This window comes from Cyprinus carpio, chromosome B3 (assembly GCF_018340385.1).
Source record: "Cyprinus carpio isolate SPL01 chromosome B3, ASM1834038v1, whole genome shotgun sequence".
Lineage (NCBI taxonomy): Eukaryota > Metazoa > Chordata > Actinopteri > Cypriniformes > Cyprinidae > Cyprinus > Cyprinus carpio.
Window position 1 is genome coordinate 30,131,904 of NC_056599.1, and position 24,424 is coordinate 30,156,327.

Here is a 24,424-nt window from a genome sequence, read left to right on the forward strand (position 1 = left end):
AATGTCACATAATAATAATAATAATAATAATAATAATAATAATAATAATAATAATCTGAAAATAATTTCCTCCTGTCTCCTTAATTAAATTGTTAACCCAAAATTACAAAAATAAATAAATAAATAAAATAATTTACTCACCCTTAAGTTCTTCCAAACCTGCACGAGTTTCTTTTGAAGAATGATGATAACTAAACAGTTAACGGTAGCCAATGACTTCCACAGTATGACAAAACTGTGAATGGCTACCATTAAAGGGATAGTTCACCCAAAATGACAATTCTGTAATTACTCACGCTCATATCTTTCCAAACCCGTAAGTTCTTCGTTCATCTTCGGATCACAAGTTTTGCGGGTCTTATGGGTTTGGAACAACATGCATGCAATAACAAAATTTTAATTTCTAGGTGAACTATCCCTTTAACATTTTGCTTACTAACATTCTTCAAAATATATTCTCTTGCTTTCAACAGAAGAAATAAACTTATACAGGATTGGAACAAGTATTTTTGGGTCAACTGTCCCTTTAAATATCACCGCACATTGCATAATTTGCCATCGTCCAGTAGCTATCTGTAGCCTATATGCACTCTGTAGATAACAAAATAGTTCGGAGTAGGTATCATTTTATTCTTGTCAGTTATTCCGTGGCCGAAGATAAACACGAAAGCTCTAGAAAACACATCTGATGTGTTATTGGGAAAATCTGCAATCTCTTCCAAACACTGACTCCAGCCGAAAGTCTCATGACGTGACGTCCTGCGGGGAGGAGACCAACACTTTCCACCGCTCTCTTCTGCAGTATAAATACACTCGCGCGCTGTTACAGAGCATGTGAAGCTGTGATTCAGCATCAGATCGTCTGTCCAGTGACTGCGAGACCTCTCATCCGCAAACCAGGTAATGTTTCATCATCCACAGCATTTATAAATATAAACATCAGATACTGTGAACACAGATAGCATATTCGAGCTGTTATGAATCTAATAGCTCTCTATATCCTGTTCAGTTGAAAAGATTTATCCCTTAAAAATGTTCAAGGCAACCTAAGTTGTAGTTTATCAGTGTAACGTTAACTGTAAATGTGTGTGTGAGGGGTGTGTGTGTGAGTGAGGGGTGTGTGTGTGCGTGTGCGCGTTTGGGGTAACATTACATTTTTTTCTTAAGAAACCCCAACTCTAGCCGTCCTGACACACTAGTGTTTATTTCATGAGAAACTTTTTGGTTACGCTTTGGGGTGACTTGGAAAGAAAGTGGGTCAGCGGGAGTGTCACGCGTTGATGATTGCGGTTTATGATCTTGAGTGTTGTGTTCAAGATAACAGAACGTTCTAGAAGATTCGCGTGTCCACCGTACAATTGTGCATTTAGGCTATGTTTGAAATTTTGACAGCTGGAACGCTGTATTGACCAATCAGAAACCAGCAACTCGATAATGCGTTTAATACTTAGTATAATTATTATGCAATGATGTTTCGCGCTTTTAAACTTAAGAAACCTGGTGTAGAACGAATTTTAACTTAGAAAATTGTTAGTTAACTACTGTTAATTACAAAAAGCAGCAAGTAGCCTATCACCGAATTAAACATGCAATTTTGAAGTAGACTTGAATATTATTTTCTTGCAAAACATAATACAGTAATATTTGTTTTATTTACTTCGGAAAATATTATAGTGTACAGTAAACAATTGTACTTCTCATTAGCCTTTATAACTAAAATATGATTTCCATTTACAAACATTCTAAGTGTTTTATCACTCTCTCTCTCTCTCTCTCTCTCTCTCTCTCTCTCTCTTTAAATAAAAGCATTATATGCTAGGCCACATTAACTGAGAATGTGTGAAACTTACATTCTTATATCATTCTTCTCTTCTGTTTCAGGATTTTGTGTGAAATATTTACTAAAAAATAAAAAACTAAAGTTTTCTTCATGGAGAAAGTTTTGAAATTCTAAAGCTGGAAACACCGACACAAACACGCTCATACTCTATTTGAGACTGACTTGGCTCATTCTTTGCTCTTGGCACTGGTTTGGGCCATGCCGGACCTAAAGAAGTACCTCACAGAGGGCCTGATCCAAGTAGATATTCTTCTCAGTCTGGCTGGGATGCGTGTGGACGTGGATCCCTACCTGCCCCCTTTTAGCGAAATCATTCTGGGCCCAAATTCAGCTCTAACTCGGACTCAATTCCATAATCTTGGAAACATCCTGGATGGATATAACCTGCACCCTAAAAGTGCAGATCTGGATGGGTTCTTCACAGCTCGCAGGCTTCTGAATTGGGTTCGCTCCCTAGACCGCCTGCAGGTGCCAGCGGCGGAGCTTGAAGCCTGGTTGGTCCACAGGGAGCCTGACAATGGAGTCTCCATTCCAGCTCAAGTGGGTCTCCTTGAGGAAGGTGGAGGACTTGAAGATGTGGAGGAGCCCTCAGAGCTGAGCATGAGGTTAGGAAGTGGAGGAGAAGTGGGTTATGACATGGCTGAGGATCAAACCCTTGGAGCTTTGGGTCACATGCCAAGAAGCCTTGACCATCCAGACGACGATGAACCCATTAAAGAGGTAAGCGGTGAAGCCAGTCAAAACTTCAAAAAGGTTTCCTATTTCTGTCAATTACCTGCTTTCTGGTTTGTTACATAATAGTTCAAGTAAATATTTGAGGAAGGAAAGTTGGTGCTAGCAACACCCTCAATGCGAGGATATTTGACTGTCATTGTAGTTTTTGCTTTTTAAAGCTTCTAAAAAGCTAAAACAAGAATAAAATAAAAAACTACTTTAAAGAAGACTATAGTATGTATACACTATACATCATGATATGCATTCATTCAAATGTTGTTAATACATGAGTAGCTTAACCAATTCAAACAAACTCATTTCACTAATTGTAATTCTGTAAACACACGCTCAGACAGAACTGGCTGTATACCAGACATATCTGGTCCAGATATGCAAATGGTTTGTTATTTAGAAGGACAAACACATGTGTTAAGCAACTTCAAGCATCTGATACTTCAGCTTGGCTGGAGTTCCTCTCCATGCATTACTTAAGTGTTGCATGTTGTTTTCTGTTCTAATGACCATGAGAGGTTCATGAGACCCAGAGTATTCTGGGTAATGGGGGTAAGACGTGATCGCTGGCCTGTATACTAGCATGTTAAACAAGTTTCTATATTTTAAACACAACTGGAACTAATGATTTTCGGACTCAAGAATAAGTAGAAACACTCCAAATAAAAATCAGGAACATATAAAACACTCGAGTGACAAAGTGTATAGTTCACCCAAAATTGAAAATATGGTGAAAATGTACTCAGGCCATCCAAGTTGTGGATGGGTTTGTTTCTTCATCAGAAATGATTTGGGGAAATTGAGCATTGCATCACTTGCCCACCAATGGATCCTCTGCAGTGAATGGGTGCCGTCAGAATGAGATTCCAACAGTTTTAACTTTAAACCATTGCTTCCAGCTAAAATACCAGTCAATAATACACATTAATGTTTCCTCCAGTGGAAAAAGTACATCCTCTGTTGTCCTCTCAACTGCCGTATTTGTTTAGAACGGTTTTGGACTTGTTTGTAAATCGTGCTAGATTTATGCATATTTCTCTCTGTTTTCAGGTGATATGTGACCCTGGAACACAAAACCAGTCATAAGGGTCAATTTCTCGAAACTGAGATTTATACATCATCTGAAAGCTGAATAAACAAGCTTTGTTAGGATAGGGCAATATTTGGCCGAGATACAACTATTTGAAAATCTGGAATCTGAGGGTGCAAAAAAATCAAAATCACCTTTAAAGATGTCCAAATGAAGTTCTTAATACATATTACTAATCAAAAATTAAGTTTTGATATATTTACAGTAGGAAATTTACTAAATATCTTCATGGAACATGATCCTAATATCCTGATGATTTTTTTGGCATAAAAGAATAAACGTTCATTTTGACCCATACAATGTTTTTTGGCTATTTCTACAAATATACCCCAGTGACATACCCCTATGTGACATTTTTATTGGTCCAGGGTCACATATGACTTAGTTACTGGGTAAAGTATTATTATGGAGTAAGGACTCAAATTTTAGCCTTTTTTGACCATATTTTCACTTCACAAGACATTAATTGATGGACTGGAGTCTTTTGGAATACTTGTGTATTACTTAGGTGTTTCTATTAGATGTTTTGACTCTCATTCTGATGGCAACCATTCACTGCAGAGGATTCATGGGTGAGCAAGTGATATAATGCTTCATTTCTCCAAATCTGTTCTGATAAAGAAGCAAACTCACCTACATTTTGGATGGCTTGTGGGTGAGCAAAATAATTTTTTTGGGTAAACTACTCCTTTTTTGTGTTAAACTCCACACACAGTCCAGCAGACTATTTAGTGTGACTGTGAGCGTCTGCCTGGCTGTGCGCCCACATTATTGACATCTGTGAGAAGCATCAAAACACTTTCTTTTGCTTTCTGTGCACATGCATAGCTAGGGAAATTTCAACTGGATGCTTTTTACTTTCTGTTCCTCCAGTGGGCTTTGTAACAGAATAAGAGGATGCACATAGTATAGCAGTTAGTGAGCCTGAATTCCCCTTGAGTAAGGACCCTGTACTTCGAAACAGTTGCCATGCGTTTGTCAAGTCCTCACATGTGCAGACCAGATCAGATTTGACAAGTTTCCATGCACATGATCCACAGGGCTATTTCTGAACCAAGAGCCAGTCTGTTTGCTAGTGTGATATGAAGAAAAGCCTGCAAATTCGGCCCTATGGCACATTTGACCAGTACTGACGGGCAGCATGGTGTTCCTGGATCAGACTGCTGACTATTTTTTTCTCTAGGGATTATTAGAAGCATGCAGTTTGGAGAAAAAGGATCCTTCCTCATAAACTTGAACATCTCATCTGTTCAGTTCTGAGCTACATGATTAGTTAACATAAGTTAAATTCAATTTAGCTGAGGGTTGGGACATACAATTTTGTGATAGGATTCTGTTATGATTATTTCATTGATGAAACATATAAATTTTGGGATTTTCTAAAGATTACAAATCAGTGTTTTTAAATGATACATGTTTTAAAACATTAATTTAAATAGTTGTGAGATGACGGCAAATTAGAGCTATAGCGAACGAATTATCACTTTTTACGATTCGAATAATCACAAAATTATGATTCAGCGATGTCTATTAATGTATATGACATTAACGATCAAACTGGTGGATAAATCAGAACTGTTTTGTACTGTGTACTTTATGATGTTAATCGACTTTCTTAAGTCAGTCATTGAACAATTTAAGTCAATTTGCTCTAGCACTTTGATTTATTATGAGCGAGTCATTGAATCATTCATTCCACCAATTTTTTTCAAACACATTGATTCATCCAGGAATGGGAAAAAGGCTTTATGAAGGAGTCATTGGATCATTCATTACTTTGATTTTTTTCAAACACATTGATTCATCCAGGAATGGGAAAAAGGCTTTATGAAGGAGTCATTGGATCATTCATTCCACCAATTTTTTTCAAACACATTGATTCATCCAGGAATGGGAAAAAGGCTTTATGAAGGAGTCATTGGATCATTCATTTAACTTCCTCATTCTAATTAATACATATTTGTATTTACTTTCAAAAATACAAAAAACTTTCAAAAACTACTTTGACACATCAGTAATATATTTCGGTATACTCCCTTAAAAGTGTGTAAGCTCAAAAGTTTATGTAAATGTTTAGTTAATTTTGTTACTTACATATTTTAATTCACATTCTGCAACTGAACATTTTGTCAGAACTTCAAGTAAATAACATTATTTACTTATTTAGAGGTCTAATGTTCAGGTTTTATTAATCAGTGAAATAAACTTTTTTTTCTTCAGAACTGCAATTTCTAATTTTTCTTAAGCAAAAAAATCATGATTTTTATAGTTTTGAAAATTCCCCTGTCTAAATCACTGTAGTTCAAACGAGGGCGTCTGTACTTGACCGGGCAGGCTTGCTGTGACCCCAACTTGAAATTTGACCACTGTTAGACATGCCTGAGCATGTGCTGGCTTGGCGTCCAGCACCAGCCTGGCTTGTTTTGTAATCCGAGAAGACAGGCACATTTGCTTTCGCAATGCCTGTTTACCGGCTACTGATTGAGTGTCTGGACACATCCCTTCAAAACCAACTCAACGGACAGTACATGAACAACATCTTCCACTGCTCCACATACCTTAAGCTTAAACATAAACAGGCACAGTGACCTTGTCAAAACCTTTCTAGGACTGAGCATATGTAGGCGTGGATGTTGATGTGTACTGAATAGGTTACATGATTAAGTGACACCCTAATCCTAACTATAAGGCAGGGGGATTGGGTTTGTTATTCCCCTAATACCAAAAAACATATAAATCAACTGCCATGCTTGTCACAAGAACCACAGTGGTCTCTGGAGGCTAAGGGGACTTCCAGTAACAACAGCACAGACACCCAAGAGACCAATCGCTTTCATTAATCCCCCTCCAGAACAGGGAAAGGTTAGCTCTATTTATAGCCAAGAACTCTGTTGTCTGCAAATGTATGGATTCCATATATAAAAGTTGTTCATCACCTATCTTGATGTTACTTCTGTAGGTAGTGCAGATTATTATAAATACTATTTGACCAAAAAAAAAAAAATAATATTTAGTGAGGTTTATTTTTTGTGCTATTTGACGCTACATTTTATTCAAAACCTGCTGGATATTGACTTAATATTTTATATATTTTATATACAAAGCACTTGAACGCAACAAACTTAATTACAACTTCAAGTTGGAAGTTTCCAAAATCACACGAAGGCAGCAATAGACCATCCTGGCTTACCCAAGACCGCCACTTCCTATCCATTAGAGAACATACTTCCTGAGATACTAGACATGATGCTTACTTTTGCATTTGCAGGACGGAGATGGTTTGTCTTTCTTCTGGGAGCAGGAACCTCAGCAAAATGTCCACCAGGAGCAGCTAGAAAATGCAAGAACCCAACCCCTCAGCTTGTTTAATGAGGAAGAAGATGAATTTATGGTGGATAGCTGGAGAAATTCAAATCCATTTCACAACCAAATGTTTGGAGAGGATCTACAGGTATGACAGTGAACAACAAGGGACTAAATATTGTCTTTTTTGTGTACATTTATTTTAGTATTTGTCATTTCCATCAGATTATTTTTGCAGAGAAGTACACTGAGCTAAAGTACTGAAATATTGTGAATAAGACACAAAATACACTCAAAATTGAGTGAACATATTGTGTGAAAGTTAAGATTTTGGCAGTGGATTTATTGACCTTGTTACTTCTGACCTTTATGATGACGTTCCACATTCCAAAGCAGTGCACCATTGCCGTCATAGTTTGACCTTGACAGATAACAGAGTGATATGAGTTTTATTAAACAATTTCCTCATGCTCACTCGCTCCTCTTTCAGTTGTCGGGTGTAAGGGACGACGCTTCTCTTTCCATTGAAGAGTGCTTACATCTTATTGATTCCAACTTCCCCTCAGAAGGAGATCCAGAGGTAAAAACTTAATCTAGAGTGCTACATTTAATCTTTTTACAACAATTTCTGCAGCAGGAATTGTTTAAGAGCTGGAGAGAGACAAAAAAGAAAAAGCAGGCTTTCCAAACTTCTTAAAAAAAATCTTCATTTTCTCAGTTGACGGGTCCTGATGTACAGAATGTAGGAGAACATGCACTTTCCGAGTTTCAGAGGCCACTCATGCCACCCTTGTTGCCTGAACAGGAATCAACAACTTTAGAGCAACAATGGCAAGATGTTCTGGCCATCATGGAATCCCAGGTATGAAATGACAAAGTCCCAAAGTTAATCAGTGCTCTGAAAAATGAATGAAACTATGTGACACACACTATCATTAGTCGTTTGTGGAGAAACATGATTATAAGAGTTTCAGAACAAAATTCAAGAATTAAATGCCGTTTTGGTGCCGTTTAATGTGACATGAACGCTGTAGCCGCTCAAGTTCAAAGAGCAGCACAGAGTGCACGAAACTATTGTCTCTTATTACTCTTTTCTATTGTAATCGAGCATCAGAGGATATGTTGAAATAAACACTACAACTTACTGAAACGTACCGTCTCTCGTTTAATGACCAAATTATTGTTTGAACCGTGGAAAAGACGTCATCAAAACCGCTGGTGAACAACATGTCACGTGACATTATATTTACCTCAGAAAAGTCATCAGGTGTTCACAGCTCGTTAGTTGGCTAGAAAATGACTTTAGCGAATAGAAAGTCATAAATATACAGTTAAGTTTATGCAATATATGAATATATTAGCCAGCCATGATTTAAATTCTTCACGATCGCCGTGATTTTGCCAAGCAAGACATGTTCCAGGATCAACATCTTTTGATGATCCTGGATCAACATTAATGTCCAAAAATATAGAATTAACCCAATCTCTACCCCTAAACCAAACCCTACCAATAATTTATTCCTTAAATAAGTGTGAAATGATAGCTGATTAACAAGAGTGTAGAAGCACCTAACCCCGATCATAAGTCTAAAACAGATATTTCCTGAAAAGTTTTATCTTTATTCTGATTGGTTGATTGGAATGATGTTGATCCAGGAACATGTTGTACTTGATGAAATCATGCTCACCGTTCTTCACAATGGTTTGGAGCAAAACATAAACTTATCATTAAAGATATACACTTTTTTTATTATTATTATTGACTACTTTAGAATATAGAATATAATACTCTAGTTTCTAGAATATATGGAGCAGGTGACATGTTTTATTGACCAGGCAGTCTTAAAACTTTATTGGACTTCTCTTATCTTTACAGGACATGGATACAGCTGAAACAATAGGCGACTCTCCTTTCAGTAACAGTGATTCAGACAGAAATACTGGATTAATGGAAAACTTTATTCATCAGGATGTTAGCCTTTACCAAGCCACGCTGCCAAGATCCACGGAAGCACAAAATAGCATCACCATGGAAGAAACCGGTTGCATTAAAAACAACTCCATTCCAAACATAAATTTGGACACTTCTTCTAATGCAGAAGCATTTGAAGACTCTGATATCATAGACCTCCTTCTGGCTACTGGGGCTAGCCTGCCAATCCCTATAGATCCTCTTCTTGAGGAAGCCATGCTTGATGAGACTGAACTAATGGATTTGGCTCTGGAAGAACTTAGCCAGGTACAGTCTGAAGAGCAAAACCCAATGGATTCTGACTCTGGTTTATCCCTGGAATACGGTCAAAGCCCTGCCTCTCCTAGTAGATCTGAATCTTCCAGTTCCTCCTCATCTTCTTCATGTTCTTCATCCCTGTCCAGCCCAAACCCTAGTTTGATGCATTTAGGCGGCTCTGTGGACTACACCCATATCAAGGAAGAGGATGGAGCTGTGGGCGGGTACATGCCAGAACAAACCAAAATGTGTCAATCAAGCTTTTTGGAAGCCAGACAGTTCCATCAGCTTCCTTGGCTCGAGCACATCGGACACGATCATACCTACAACCAACATCAAAGCCAGAGGAAACCTCCAGAAGATCTTTCTGAGGAGACGCCAAAAAACAGAGTGCTGGATCATCTTTCCAGCCGGGACGAGAAACGCACACGTTTGATGGATATCCCGTTCTCCAATGAACGCATCGTAAACTTACCCGTCGATGAGTTCAATCGCTTGCTAGCCAAATATCATCTTAATGAGGCTCAGCTTACGCTTATCAGAGACATTCGCCGCAGGGGTAAAAACAAAATGGCTGCTCAGAACTGTCGTCGGAGGAAGCTAGATGTCCTGCTGGAATTGGAGTGCAATGTGGATAGCCTGCGACGCCTCCGGGCCAAACTGCTCAGGGAAAAGTCTGAGATCTTGCGCTCCATCAGGGAGATGAAGCAGCATCTTAATAGCTTGTATCAAGAGGTTTACGAGAGACTAAGCGAGGAACAGGGACTGCTGTACTCTGACAACAACTTTACTTTGCAGCAAGACAGCACCAGCCCTGTAACATCACAGCGCAGATCAGATTCACACTCCAGACGCAAACTTAACAAGAGACAAAAACACAAGAAGTGAGATGGAGGACTCATGCTATGACTAGGCTCAGGAAAAAAGCTCTCTGCTGTGAAGTCCACCTGCTGGTTTTCCACAGTTCAGTGGGAATTTGCACCAAGTAGGGTATATTTACCCAAGTGATCATCCTTGATAATATATTGTACTATGTAGGCACACAGTAACACAAAGTTTGGATGTTAAAGGGCCCCATCAAGTGTTTCCATGATCTTTTATGCTAATTGCCTTTATGAACTCTAAAAACCTACTGTAGTGGATAAAACTGCAGCTTGTGTGCAAGACAATGCTCGACACAGTTGTCCATTTCACATGTACAGAGAAGGTTTCACAGAGGTGAAAAATTCTCATTCAAGGAGCCGTTTCACTCAGATATACATCACAATAGGAAAGAACAGTTGATTACAACTTCTGTTTCACATCCAGTTTATAAACCAAACTGGGCTACAAGAACATAAGGAGTGTCTGAAATTGTTCCCAAAGTCAGAAAACCAAAATAAGTCCAGTGGTAAATTATGCTTGGAATCCAAGCACTGAAACAAAGTTTTAATGCATTTTAACTACTGCTAAAGGTCAAACTATACCGCTTACAGTAGCTATGTTTCCATCCACCTATTTTTATGCACATTTTGTAATATCGCATAAAAAGTGCTAGATGGAAATGCCAAGATGCGCAATGTTCATAAATTACAATGTAAACACATGTACCGAATAAATTTCACCATGCGTGTCAAAAGAAGTCATGTGACTTTGCACAATGGGACGGGATAACTTGACTAACCAGCAGATCGTACTCATTGAACAGCATTTGAAATGTTGATTTGGTCGTTCTGAAATGCCAGAGCAAAGTCTGTCATCAAAGTATTTCTGTATAATTGTATAACACGACTGCATTCCCAAACAGCAGCATCCACCTCCGAAAGCAATACATATATTTATTGTGTTTCATCTGCTCGCTCTGAGGCGCAACTTATTATATGAAAAATATTATATTTAGTGGCTGCGCCTACTTTTTTTTAGTGATAGGCTATTTAGTGCCATTTTATCAGGAAGTGACGATTTTGTTCTCTTCGACTCGTTGGATGGAAACGATGCTTTATTTGCAAATATGCAATTTTATGCGATATTCCAGTTTTGTGCATTAAGTTCAATTGGAATCTTTGGATGGAAACATAGCTAGTGTGCATGATGCAAAGTTTCTTCACCAAAATATACTGCACATACACAAGAAAAACAGTAGACAATGGACAAATATTAAACTTTCAAGAGCGCATGTGTCCGCCTGCATTCGTGCATACTATCAAATGGAGTATATTTTGAAAGACTGCACATTCGACTGTACGCATATGCTAGCATACTTGCACAGATACGAAGTATACTTTGAGCTTTACTGGTATAATAAAAGTGTTGGTTTGCCATCTCATTACAGGGAGCACCTGCCATGTGAGATTAATTTTGGATTAACATTCACTTAAGACTGTAAAGTATTTTTGACCCACAATGTTTTGAACAAACTGGCGTTTTGTCTTTGAGTATGTGTGGTTTTGTTAGAATTTGTGTTAGTTTAACATTATCCTTTTTTTCTTTTTTTTTTTAAATACCAGGTCTGAATTTGATTTTTGATGTTTTAAAAAGCCTTGTAAATAATCTAAACCTTTTATATTCAACTGTACTTTGTGTTAAACGTTTTGCAGTAAATTCATGTTCTTGGTGACAAGCTGGGATTGTTCTTGTTTCAAATAAAATATATTTATTGTATGTAATTTTCAGTTTCTTTTTTGTAAAACAGGAGCTTACTATAACATAAAATAACCTTAATCATAAAACAGAATTAATAAAAAAAAGTTTATTTTAATGAACAAATAAACATTTCCCCTTGAAAATGTGAAAATGAAAGAAAGTAACATGCTTTTAACAGTACACTTAAGAGAAAACAAAGACAATCAGGAAGGAATATAATGCAGTCACATTACTGATTGTGTACAACTAAAAGTACATCAGGCTCCTCTGGTACACAGAAGTTTATGCCACTATCAATACCATATTTTGCAAAAGACAGTATTCAGTGACCCAAGCACTATTTTAACCATTTAAAAAACTGATAACATTGTATAATATTGATAACATTTTAAAACTCTACCATATTGTCAATACTAATATGTTTTTGCTGGTGCAAAGGTGATTCTAAAAGACCTGATCTGTAGCATGATAATGTTAGCAAGTTTTTTCACCTTCACTACACATTTACATAAGTCTATGATAAAAAGATGCCTTGAAGCCGTGTAGTACATTCTACTCCTTGAGCACCACCGAAAAAGAGGGTAAAACAGCAAAGTGTCACTTTTCATCATTGTTTTCTGAAGTATTTACGAGCCAGGTCTGGCAGACCTTGATCAGCCTATAAAACTGGAAAAGCTGGAACCTAAAGGGCACATTTCCTCTTCACACAGTAATGCAACTGATTAAACACACTGACATCTAATAGTTAAAAATAAAAAAGGTTTATATGAGATTATGGGAAATGCAGTTTACCAAGCTGACATGAAATGGTTATCCCAAAAAAAAAAAAAAAAAAAAAAAACACCTTGTGAATAAATATATATCCATGCGCAACTTATATCCTCAAATGGTGAACAGAAAAGATGAGAATACTGTATACATAGCGAATACAAATTGAGAAATACTGCTAAAACAGCAAGACTGCAATACACAGCAATTTGCTTACTAATAAGGTGACAACAGTTTTGACAAATGTATATACATAACAAATGACTTGATGAAATCTAAACAAATGAGGGGGAAAAAAAAGTAGGCTTAAGAAATTAGGCCATGCCGCCTTAAAGATAAAACACAGTTACTACACACACAAAACAAGTTTTGAACAAACTATGCTCAGATTCAGAGAAATCGGTGTGCACACATACCAAATTAATCAAACTGTGAATTTGTTTGTTTTTCTTCTCAGTTTTAATTGCTGTGTACTTACTATGTTTTAACTTAGGGTGGCGTATTACACAGTGAAACGTTCAGATTTAGACTGAAATGTCCTTCAGAATGTCTTACCAGAAAATCATGGAAGGTATGAGGATGTGCAAATAGGATTCACCGCATTTAGCATATCATACCCCATCAGACGTTAACCACCTTTTTATCAGCCGGGAATAACTACTGATCAACTACTGCAGCATATATACACCCCATTTCCCATAATCCAACAGAAAGAGAAGCAAAGAGGAAATACAGTAATCCTGTGTTTCTTACGGTGGTCAGTATTCTGACTAACATTCACTTCTGCCCACTAAAGATGACTCCACGTCTGCATATCTTGCTCTGAATATATCTTGAGTCCAAGTTTTATGGCACTGAGAGTAAAGAGCTTTTGGGTGTCTGTTTCCCCATCTTTGAACTGCCCATGTCCCGAATACCCCCCCCACCCTGCCCAAACTAGTCTAACACGGCCCTGACCTGCCACCTCTCTCGTTCTCCCTCACAGGCCTAGTTCTTGTCATCCTTCTTCTCTTCTTCCTCAGAAGGGTAGGAGTGCCATGTTAGTCGCTCTTCATAGAATGAGATGACCACCTGTGGGCACTTCACATTGGCCTCTTTTGCCGGAACGAGATCTGCCTCGTCAGAGTTTTTCCTGCAGAGAAGCAGGGGGAGAATGATTAAAGGAACCCCAAAATGTCAAAACAAAACAGTCTCCAGTTTATTAATTAATGTCTTGTGAAGTGAAAAGCTTGTGTTTGAAACAAATCCATCAATGCATCTTGATTTCAAACTGTTGCTTCTGGCTAAAATACTGGCTTGAAACATTATTATTATGCAAGTCCAAAGTCCATATCCAATGTTGTCCTCTCAGATTAAAATCCACTGACATATTTGTTTAGAACCCTTTTTGCTTGTAAACAGTGCATATTTCTCTCCTGATTCAGACAAGATGACTTTTACACTGGAGAAAGCAAATTAAAAAAATGCATTTATGAAAATGGATAATGAATTTATTTATTAAAAACAAGCAGCCTTTTGCCTCACAAGATCTTAATTGGGACGTTTTTATTGGCTGACGGCACCCATTCACTGCAGAGGATCCAGTTGTGAGCAAGAAATGTAATGCTAAATTTCCCCAAATCTGTTCCAATGAAAAAGCGAATACTTCTACAGCTTGAAAGGCCTGAGGGTAAATAAACTTTCAGCAAATTTCATTTTGGGTAAACTTGTGCACAAGAACTCAAATCTGTAAAAAAACAAAAAAAAGTCTCTGTTCGTAATCATACATTAATTATGCTAAAAATGCCAACAAAACCCTGCTTTTTTGTGTGAACATCTAGCCTAGTCTAAAACTGCAACACTGGTAACTGGAGTTCGGGATCTGATGTGTTTGTTTGACCAAAGGTGGGGAGTGTTCATTATTTTACACAATTCTATTTTGTGACGCTAGTAATGCAGAAATCACACATTTCACTTTTAAATCTTAATCTTTACAAACCATTTCATTAGAAACATGAGCTCGCCGCTGGAATCTGTGGCTCCAATGATGCGTTCTGGTTCTAACCCCCGTGCAAAGCCCCTCGGCTTGTCTTGCTGCAAAACAAAGAAACTATGTCAGTATTTTATTATTCACAAGCAGTAAAGGTTTCTTCTCAGTCTTAAAAAGGATAAACATTTGTATTGGAAAACAAAAATAAAGAAGATATCCATTTTTTTTGAAATGCAACCAACATTTAATGCCACGACTTTATGAACTTAAGAACTCTGTAAAACCCTTAATATGTGAAAGAGCAAATTAAGATCTTTTAAAACTATTTTAAGGAACAGGACCCCTGTATTAATCTTTTTTTCTTCATGCATCATGTTTCACAAAAGGTATTTAAAAAAGGACCACATATAATAAATGAAAGCAAAATAAAAATAAAAATAAAAATGTTGCATTTAAAAATTTGTTGGTCTGGTAGTTTTTATAAAAAGCAAAACCTGGGATATAAAAGTGCACAAAATTGATTAAACACCTAAAAGTGCCTGACAAATGCTTAAATATAGTACATGTATGTATGCATGCTGTCTTATGTAAAGAAAGATAAAGGAAATGTTTAAAAAGAAAAAAAACTGGTGCAATTTGCATACCAAAAGTCTACAAAATCGTACTCATTTAAGGGAATGATTAAATCTAACCTCATCTTTCCTCTTTTTGGGCCGGCTGTCTTCCCCACCATCTGTGTCAGATTCTCCTTTCCTCTTTCCACTAGGCTCTTTCTTGTCATTTGGCTTGTGTTTTTGCAGGTACTCTGCAATGAGATCAGGACAGTCCAGATTGTCCTGTGGCTCCCATGTGTTGTCTTCACTAAGGAAAAGGGAATTTATTCTCAATCATCTGAAAGATTTAAATACCATTTTTTTCCACTGGAGAAGGGCTGGACCACAACCAAAACCAAAGGCTTTATATTTATAAGCAAACCATTTATTCTCCCAGAGATCTTTATATAACGATAAAATGACCAACACGTTTTTTTTTGGAATCAAGCTCCTTGCCTCAGACGAATGCATTTCAGTGAAAATCTTGCCGATATTAGTTACTTACTCTGAGAAGCCCTTCCACTTGAGAAGGAACTCCACTCTGCCCTTCACCACCCGTCTGTCCAGAACCTTCTCCACCACATATTCTTCCTCTTCCTCTTCTACCACCTCCTCCACCTTCTTCTTGGTCTGCTTCTTCCCAGCTGTGGCCGCCAGCTTGCTGTCTGCAGAGAAAGAGGGCAGTAAAGAGAAAAAGAGTTAGTCTTTTGTATGGGAAAAAAAATATCACACCTTTTAGTATTTAAACAGTAAAAAAATGAAGCGGACACTATGGAGCTGAGCAGAACAAACACAAACAGTGACACTTCACTAGCAGGGGGTCGTGCGCAAAGAGGAAGAGTGATTATTCAAGGTTTGTTTCAAGGGTTTCAGCTTCAATGTCTTAGTTAAAGGGTTATTAAGTTCTGTTTAAAGTTTTTATTCTTTAATTTACTTAATGGTTTTGTTCAGTTGTTAATAACCTGTTTAATTCTGTTTTTTTTCTAATTACAAACGATAAAAGATACCTTGAAGAATGTTTTAACTGTTTGCCAACTGTTGCCCATACAATTTAAGTCAATGGGGTCCAAAACACTGCAACCCAATGTCTTCCCTTGTGCTCCACAGAAGCAACAAGACACACTGGAAGGAAATGACATGAAGGCAAGCCAATGAAGTAGAAATTGTATTTCAGGGTGAACTATCAACCTATCTACAAGTGCAAGCATCCGAATTATATAACCATGTAACAGCAAATCTTAAGCTGTTCAAACAATCGCTTCTTCAGAATCAGCATGATCACAATGTTAGTATCATATTCCAAGCAGATCAAATACCAGTTTGAACAAGGACCATAACCACTTGACGCTTTATATACAACTTCAACAGACCAATCAATCAGGAGATACTGGCATCAACCAATCAATATTGATTAATGTGCTCAGACAGGCTCGTCAATTATGTATACACTACCAAAACAAGTCTCTTATTCTCATCAAGGTTACATTTATTTGACCAAAATACAGTAAAGACAGAAAGTTTGTGAATTAGTCTTACAATTTAAAATATTTTTTTCTGTTTTTATATATTTTAAAATGTAATTGATTCCTGTGATGCATAGCTGAATTTTCAGCATCATTACTCCAGTCTTCAGGGTCACATGATCCTTCAGAAATCATTCTTCTGATAAACTGATTTGATGCTCAAGTATGGCTGGGCGATATATATATATATATATAAAAAAAAATATTTTGATATTGTACATTTTTACGATATTCGATATATATCTCAATATGTTTGCATTTGCATTTAAATAAAAAAAAATATTATTTTGCCCCATTAAAAAAAAAAAAAAAAAAAAAAAAAAAAAAAAAAAAAAATTTATATTGAACAGCTAGTTAAAAAAGTTATATAGAATATGTGATCACTTACTGCTTTTTATTAAATGAACACATGTAGGCCTATATGTAACTGAAGTAGTGCAAAACAAGTACAGAAAGTGCATTCTGACAACTTTTTTAGTGCATGCATTTCACAATTTAAACTATGCAACTGGGGGAAATAAACTTTTATTTTTATTTTACAAGTTTTTTAGAACACAAGTCTGTTAACTGTCTGCAGTTTTAAGAGAAGCTCTGTGGCATGAAATATGTTCCCACTGACACTAAAAACCCAGATGGGGAGCTAGTTGCTGAAGCACATACGTATTTTATATATATAAGACTTTTGCACTCTCTCTGTCTATATTATGAAAACAATATAAAAGTAAATATAAAAGTGAAATTCCCTAATAGTAAATCCAAATGGCCATAGCCCATGTTTCTCTATTCAAACATCGGCGGTCGAGTTAGTGCATTTATAAAGCGATCACAATCACAAACAATACAGTCGAGATCTCATGACAGAACACAGAGCGGCTAAACAACGCTTTCATTAGATCGCTAAACTCCAGCTTGTTAGTGTTTTCAGATCATCATCGGCGGTGCTTCCACAATGAGAGTGAGCATGTGCGCATGGTTGCCAGACTGCTTAAATCATCGTCAAACTTACTCCGATATTATTGCTAATATTCGATATATCGCCAAGCCCTATGCTCAAGAAACAATTCTGATTATTAATGTTAAAATCAGGTGTGCTGCTTCATATTGCTGTGGAAACTACTGTGATAAATTCTTTTCAGGGATTTTTTTGTTGAAGTTTATTTTTTTTAATCTAAAACAGAAATCTTCAACATTCCAAATGTCTTTACTGTCACGTCTGATCAATTTAATGCATCCTTTCTAAATAAAAATTTGAATTTCTTCAAACCCCAAACTCTTGAATGGTAGTGTATACTGTGTGTAGGGAACAAAAAAAAGTTCAGTAATTATTAGCAAATCTCATCTGTCATTAAACTATTTCAGAATAATTTTGGCATTATAATGGTATGTGGCAATTCAACACCCTAAATATTAACATCCATTTCTTGATTAAAAATACCACAGCTAGCATGGAGAACAAATGCTTAATTACTAATCGACTACAAAAACTGTAATATAGCATACACATCAGTTCAGAAAATACAATTATGTCTCGTTTGTGAACATTAGAATGCATTAACTATGAACTAACAAAAAGCAATACTTTCACTGCGTTTACTGACCCTTGTTAATGTTAGTTCAGTTAGTGCACAGTGCATTAACTTATGTTAAAAAACACAGCTTGCCACGTTAAATACAACTGGTAATTATCCTGATTTTTAAAATGTTACAAACAAACGAGACCTGTTGCCCAAATTTCATCACTTTGAAACACTCAGACCACCAGACCAGAACCAAACCGTTGACCTTATGAATCACCACAAGCAGCATCTCTATTAGTCACTGACAGATAATGGATCACATGGCAGATGAAACAGCGGTCATGAAAACAGACAACATCCCATGATTTAACAGAAGTAATATCAAGGCCAGTTTATAAGACAGAAACGTTAAGGTGATCGGAACATCTAGGAGAACCCTCCCCCACACAACATTTGAAATAAAAACAGCAGTGAAGGAGAAAGTTGTGAGACACCTGCGGTGACGCTGGGAGCATCACTAGCTGTGTCTGTTGGTTCGCTCATGCTCGTCGAAGGGGCGGAGACTCTGCGGAACCTTCCGGTTCCTTGTCAACGTCAACCGTGCTGAACAGAATAAAAGTGTGGATTAGAGGGGATTGGGGGGGGGGGGGTGATATCAGGGAAAGAACAACACAAGGCAGGAAACACAATTACACAGCTCTGTGGATAACAGTTCGGGGCCTCTAACAAATACAACATTTCATGGTGCGCGGCTCCCTTTCTAATGCTTTACAGTGCCAAAAAGATTAACGGCATGGTGTATTTTTGGTGAATCTCATGAAAACGCATCCAGGTCACGCAAAAAAAAAGTGTTGCTTAAACTATTTTTTAGACAAGAGGTTTTTTTTTGTGCATTGATATTTTATTTTCATGAATATTTAAATTGGTCTTATGATGCGATTTCAAGTCTTCATTTCTCTTTGGAGTGTTACAAGCTTTTGGTGCATAAAGTAAAGTTGCAAATACTAAAGTCTCAAACCCGAAGAAATATTCTTTAAAAAAGACCCACACCCCCCTAAAACGGCCTGTTCTAACGCCCCCATGTCTACGTCACGAGGTGGCAAGATTTGCATAACACCGCCCAAATGTTCATGCAAAGAAAGAAGGCGGAACTGTGATTCTCGCTGTAGTATTGTTGCAGCCGGCACCATGTTGTGGAGAAGCGGTGTTTCGTTGTGAAAGCGAAACTAGTTTGTTTGGTCTTCCAAAAGAGGACACAACTAGAAATCAGTGGTTAAGTTGTATTTACAACACTGTTCCAGAACAGTTCAACCCAAATAAGAAGAATCGCTTTATGTATCCCTCAATTTTAAGTCGCTTTGGATAAAAGCATCTGCAAAATGACTAAATGTAAATATTCAGATGTGTGCAGCACATTTTATGGAGGACTGTTTCCTGATCCTGGGATAGTAGACTACAATGCCGGCTGCTCTGACTCACAGGCTGTAAGTACGTTTTAATATGTAAAGAATTTGGCACTGATGATTCAAAAGTTTTGAGCAGTGTAGAGTAACGCTTGTTTGTCGTTTCTCCGATCAAAAATGCAGACATAGTTTTATGTTTACGCGGCATGATGCAATGCAACACATAAAAACACAGTATAATGTATAAAACACAGTATAAAAACACAGTCCCCACTGGATGCAAAAAATGCTTCGTTTGTAATGGGTTTTGTTCTTGTCTTGTCATGCCGGTGTTCTGACCGGGTACACGCATCAAAGTATGACAAGAGGAGTAAATTTCAGTCACACGATTGAGGCATTCAGCCAATCACACAGCACTGAATAGATGGCCAATCAGAGCACACCTCTCTTTTCAGAACGATGAGCTTTGTGAAAAAAACGACGCGTTTCAGATAGACGGGTAATAGGGAAGCAATAATGTACAGTATGTGGAAAATAATGTGTTTTTTGAACCTTAAACCATATAAACATTTAATTACACCAAATACACAACATAAAGGTGCATCTCAATAAATTGAATGTCATGGAAAAGTAGATTTTTTTCAGCAGATGAGATTGCACCCCAAATCATCACAGACTGTGGAAACTTAACACTGGACTTCAAGCAACTTGGGCTATGAGCTTCTCCACCCTTCCTCCGGCTCTAGGACCGTGGTTTCCAAATGAAATACAAAACTTGCTCTCATCTGAAGAGAGGACTTTGGACGATTGGGCAACAGTCCAGTTCTTCTTCTCCTTAGCCCAGGTAAGACGCCTCTGACGTTGTCTGTGGTTCAGGAGTGGCTTAACAAGAGGAATACGACAACTGTAGCCAAATTCTTCAACACGTGTGTGTGTGGTGGCTCTTGATGCCTTGACCCCAGCCTCAGTCCATTCCTTGTGAAGTTCACTCAAATTTTTGAATCAATTTTGCTTGACAATCCTCATAAGGCTGCGGTTCTCTTGGTTGGTTGTGCATCTTTTATTTCCACACTTTTTCTTCCACTCAACTTTCTTTTAACATGCTTGGATACAGCACTCTGTGAACAGACAGCTTCTTTGGCAATGAATGTTTGTGGCTTCCCCTCCTTGTGAAGGGTGTCAATGATTGTCTTCTGGACAACTGTCAGATCAGCAGTCTTCTTCCCCATGATTGTGTAGCCTAGTGAACCAAACTGAGAGACCATTTTGAAGGCTCAGGAAACCTTTGCAGGTGTTTTGAGTTGATCAGCTGATCGGCATGTCACCGTATTCTAATTTTGTTGAGATAGTGAATTGGTGTGTTTTTGTTAAATGTGAGCCAAAATCATCACAATTAAAAGAACCAAAGACTTAAACTACTTCAGTCTGTGTGCACTGAATTTATTTAATACACGCGTTTCACAATTTGAGTTGAATTACTGAATGAACTTTTCCACGACATTCTAATTTATTGAGATGCACCTGTATTGTTATTTTTAGCAGCATCATATGACCCCTTCAAACACATTTTCCCATTGATTCTTATAAACATATCAATATTTTTTGTCATTTCCATTATCCTCAATGGTCACTGATACCATCAAAAACAGCATTTTGGGTCAAAGAGGAAAAAGCGTTCAAGCATCAGAACAACAAAAGTTTAACACAGCTGTAATTGTTTTTTCTCTCAATAGAATGTCTTGTTTATTGATTTATTTTTTGTCTATCGTACATTTCTAGCATGATTCACTGTGAGAAGTTTTTCTTAATTAAAAAAATATATATAATAAAAATGTTGTATGATTGTGTTTTCTTTTATATATTTTAATAAGTACATGTCAGAGTAAGTTATACATTTATACGTGTTATGTTGAATGACAGCGAAACCTCAATTCAACTAAATTTTGAATTTGAAACATTTAAAAATTAGGGATGTAATGATTAACCATGATCCAGTCGAAAATCGATTCAAATGTGTGACGATTCAAATCGGTTGAGATGCCAAACAAATCGCGATACAGTTGGAGTAGGAGTTTAGTGAATGTCTCTCTGAGGGGAACTGACTGTCTTTAGAAAAGTTTACGTGGTATTTTCTTCATCTTGCCTCTGAACAATGCATATTAAAGTAGTTTTCATAAGCACAGCTCTACTTCATTTACAGCGGTAACCAAGGAAACACTATCTCTGCTGTTCATAAGCGCCACCTGCTGTCAGAGAGTCAATCTGCGTCTCATTCAGTTCGTCTGCTGTTTTTGTTTCGTTCAGATAAGTTTTATGTAGTATAGTTTCACAAAACTGAAGTCAGACCATTCAAATTTTGAAATTATACAATCCTATTTAGATTAAAAACTACTCATGCCGCATGTATGCTGCATTTTTATTTGGATCACGATTAAGATGCAGTGGTTGCCTCTAATTTTAACTGGAAAGAGCACAGACAAAGCCTTAGTTTGTCCATATTAAAAGATTTATTTTATTCGTGTAACTTGTTTGATTTGGGGTTTGTTTTAAAATTTCAATTTAGCTTTGTTATATTTTAATTTCACAAAGAAACGTGCAGCAACAAGCCTAATAAAACAACATTTTAATTTATCGTATAATGTCTTCAATCTCATTCTGTTAAAAAAAAAAATGTGAGAAAATCGAATCGTAAAATCAAAATCGAGAATCGAATCGCGAGTTGTATGAATTGTTACATCCCTATTAATGATACACTTTATTGGCATTTAAAATGTTTTCTATGTATACAAAATCACTTTTGCACATTTAGTTGGAACTGAAAACTTAAACTGCCATGAAAAAATCATTACGAAAAAAAAAAAAAAACAGCAGGATGTGTACATCCAAATTAAAAAAACAACACAAATACATGGCTTGAAACTCTTAATTTTGTTAAATCTCATTAACATAATTATTCTAAACACTTTAGCTAATTTGACCATAATTATTCTTAACCCTTGACCTTAACTTCATTGCTTAAAGAAAGAAGACTGTGTACAGGATTAGTTTATATCTACTGATAAACTGTATGTATAGACCATCACTCCTCGCGCGCACTGAAGTATTTGATTTAACCTCTTCCGGTGGCGTGCACGCGCAGATGCTTTGCCAGAATATTCGACGCTGCAGCGCTAAACACAAGCCATTGAGGCCAAGCGTTACGTTATAAGGTGACAAAGCAACTGTAAACAGCATGTACATCTCTGTAAGATGGTTTCCCCGAGCCCCACACTGAAAGCCTCGCGTGCACGAAAAAGGCGTTTCTGCCTCTCGCGGAGATGGCGGGCTGGACTGACCCTTTGCGCGCACAATTGTGGGTCCAAAATATACCAAGACAACAACTACATTTATGCTGTCCGATAAATACAAGCGTTAAAACGTCCCCACGCACGTATATTTTAACTTTACAAACCTAAAATGGCCGTTAGATACGAGACACTGACTAGCCTGCTGGCTAATGTTGCAGAAGCATGGTCGCCACTTCACCGTGTTGACCTGGAACCGATCAGAAAACTACCAACAATTTCTCAAATATAACTGAAAATTATTAAAGAGCAGGGTGTCGCTTAAAGCACACTACACATCCGCCTGTTTAGTGTATGTATATATTTATGCATATATGGGAAATCACATTTCCTAATACACTGTCAATCCTACAGTTGTTTTCACAGTCTGCACGCAGAGCCACTTACCTGTGAATTTCTGAATTAAAGGCGAAATATCACCGAATTAGGTGGTTCAGTGCAGCTAGACCGATTTTAAGTGTCGTCAAACGTTTGAAATCTGTCGACTGGAGAAAGAGTTTGCTGTTGTTTTATCGAGGTTCTTCAGATGGTCGGACAAAAGGTCTACGACTACACGAACGCTCCAGCAACCCGCCAATTCCGACCGAGCGTGCCTGTGTACGTACAAAAGCGGTGCATCCTGGGAGTTGTAGTTTTAGGAGCGCACTGTGAAAGTGTGGTGGGGGGTGGCGTGGACGTGGTTCTTCAAAACACTTGGAAATGCCTCATATGTGACCCTGCACTACAAAACCTGTCATAAGGGTCTATTGTTTGAAATTGAAATAATTTAAGTGCATTTATCTTATTTTGCTAATTATCTGCCCGTGGGGTAAAAAAAAATATATATATATTTGCTTGTTTCTGTTTGCATTAAAGGGGTCATTTGGAGTGTTACAAGCTCTTGGTGCATGAAGAAGATCTGTAAAGTTGCAAAGACTAAAGTCTCAAATCCAAAGAGATATTCTTTATTTAAAGGAACACTCCGACTTTTTTGGGACTTTAACTTATTCACAGTTCCCCCCAGAATACGTCCATACATACCTTTTTTCATTTCTGTGCGTTCTGTAAGTGTTATTTGCGCACCCACCGCTAGCCTAGCTTAGCACAGAAAGACTGGATGTGAATGGATAATGCAGCATAGTAATCCCATAAGTGACAAAATAATGCAAACATTTTCCATTTAGATGTTGTGATCTGTATAATCACAGGTGTACAAATAACAAGGCTATATGAACAGAGACCATTTTTAAATCGTATAAATACTGGGAACTATATTCTCACTAGGCGTAGGAGCACAGCTTACGTTACTTTGGGCGGAGTGGCTACTACTTGGGCGGAGTGATTAGCGCAGCACACGAGATGCGCTGTTGGTGGTTCCGTAAACAAAAACACACGTGACTAACTAGCTAGACGTGACTCGTGATCATGGCTGACTTTCGGAATTGTCAGGAGAGGAATTTTACTGTGTATCAAACCAAATTCCAGAACCATATAGTTTTGAGCCAGGACACAGACGA

The 24,424-nt window shown here is 37.4% G+C and overlaps 2 protein-coding genes across 2 annotated transcripts; one reads left to right on the top strand and one right to left on the bottom strand.

The window, feature by feature from the left end:
• Window positions 1-534: 534 nt before the first annotated feature.
• Window positions 535-11,829, top strand: nfe2l1a (nuclear factor, erythroid 2-like 1a). The gene is made up of 6 exons (XM_042720715.1): window positions 535-900; window positions 1,882-2,560; window positions 6,925-7,107; window positions 7,450-7,539; window positions 7,678-7,821; window positions 8,836-11,829. The coding sequence occupies exons 2-6, from the start codon at window positions 2,039-2,041 to the stop codon at window positions 10,075-10,077; spliced, it is 2,181 nt and encodes a 726-aa protein (XP_042576649.1). The 5' UTR covers window positions 535-900; window positions 1,882-2,038; the 3' UTR covers window positions 10,078-11,829.
• A 73-nt stretch (window positions 11,830-11,902) lies between these two features.
• cbx1a (chromobox homolog 1a (HP1 beta homolog Drosophila)) lies at window positions 11,903-23,531 on the bottom strand. The gene is made up of 6 exons (XM_042720716.1): window positions 23,316-23,531; window positions 18,676-18,784; window positions 15,647-15,806; window positions 15,241-15,409; window positions 14,558-14,652; window positions 11,903-13,711 (listed from the first exon to the last, which is right to left on the bottom strand). The coding sequence occupies exons 2-6, from the start codon at window positions 18,722-18,724 to the stop codon at window positions 13,567-13,569; spliced, it is 618 nt and encodes a 205-aa protein (XP_042576650.1). The 5' UTR covers window positions 18,725-18,784; window positions 23,316-23,531; the 3' UTR covers window positions 11,903-13,566.
• Window positions 23,532-24,424: the final 893 nt, after the last annotated feature.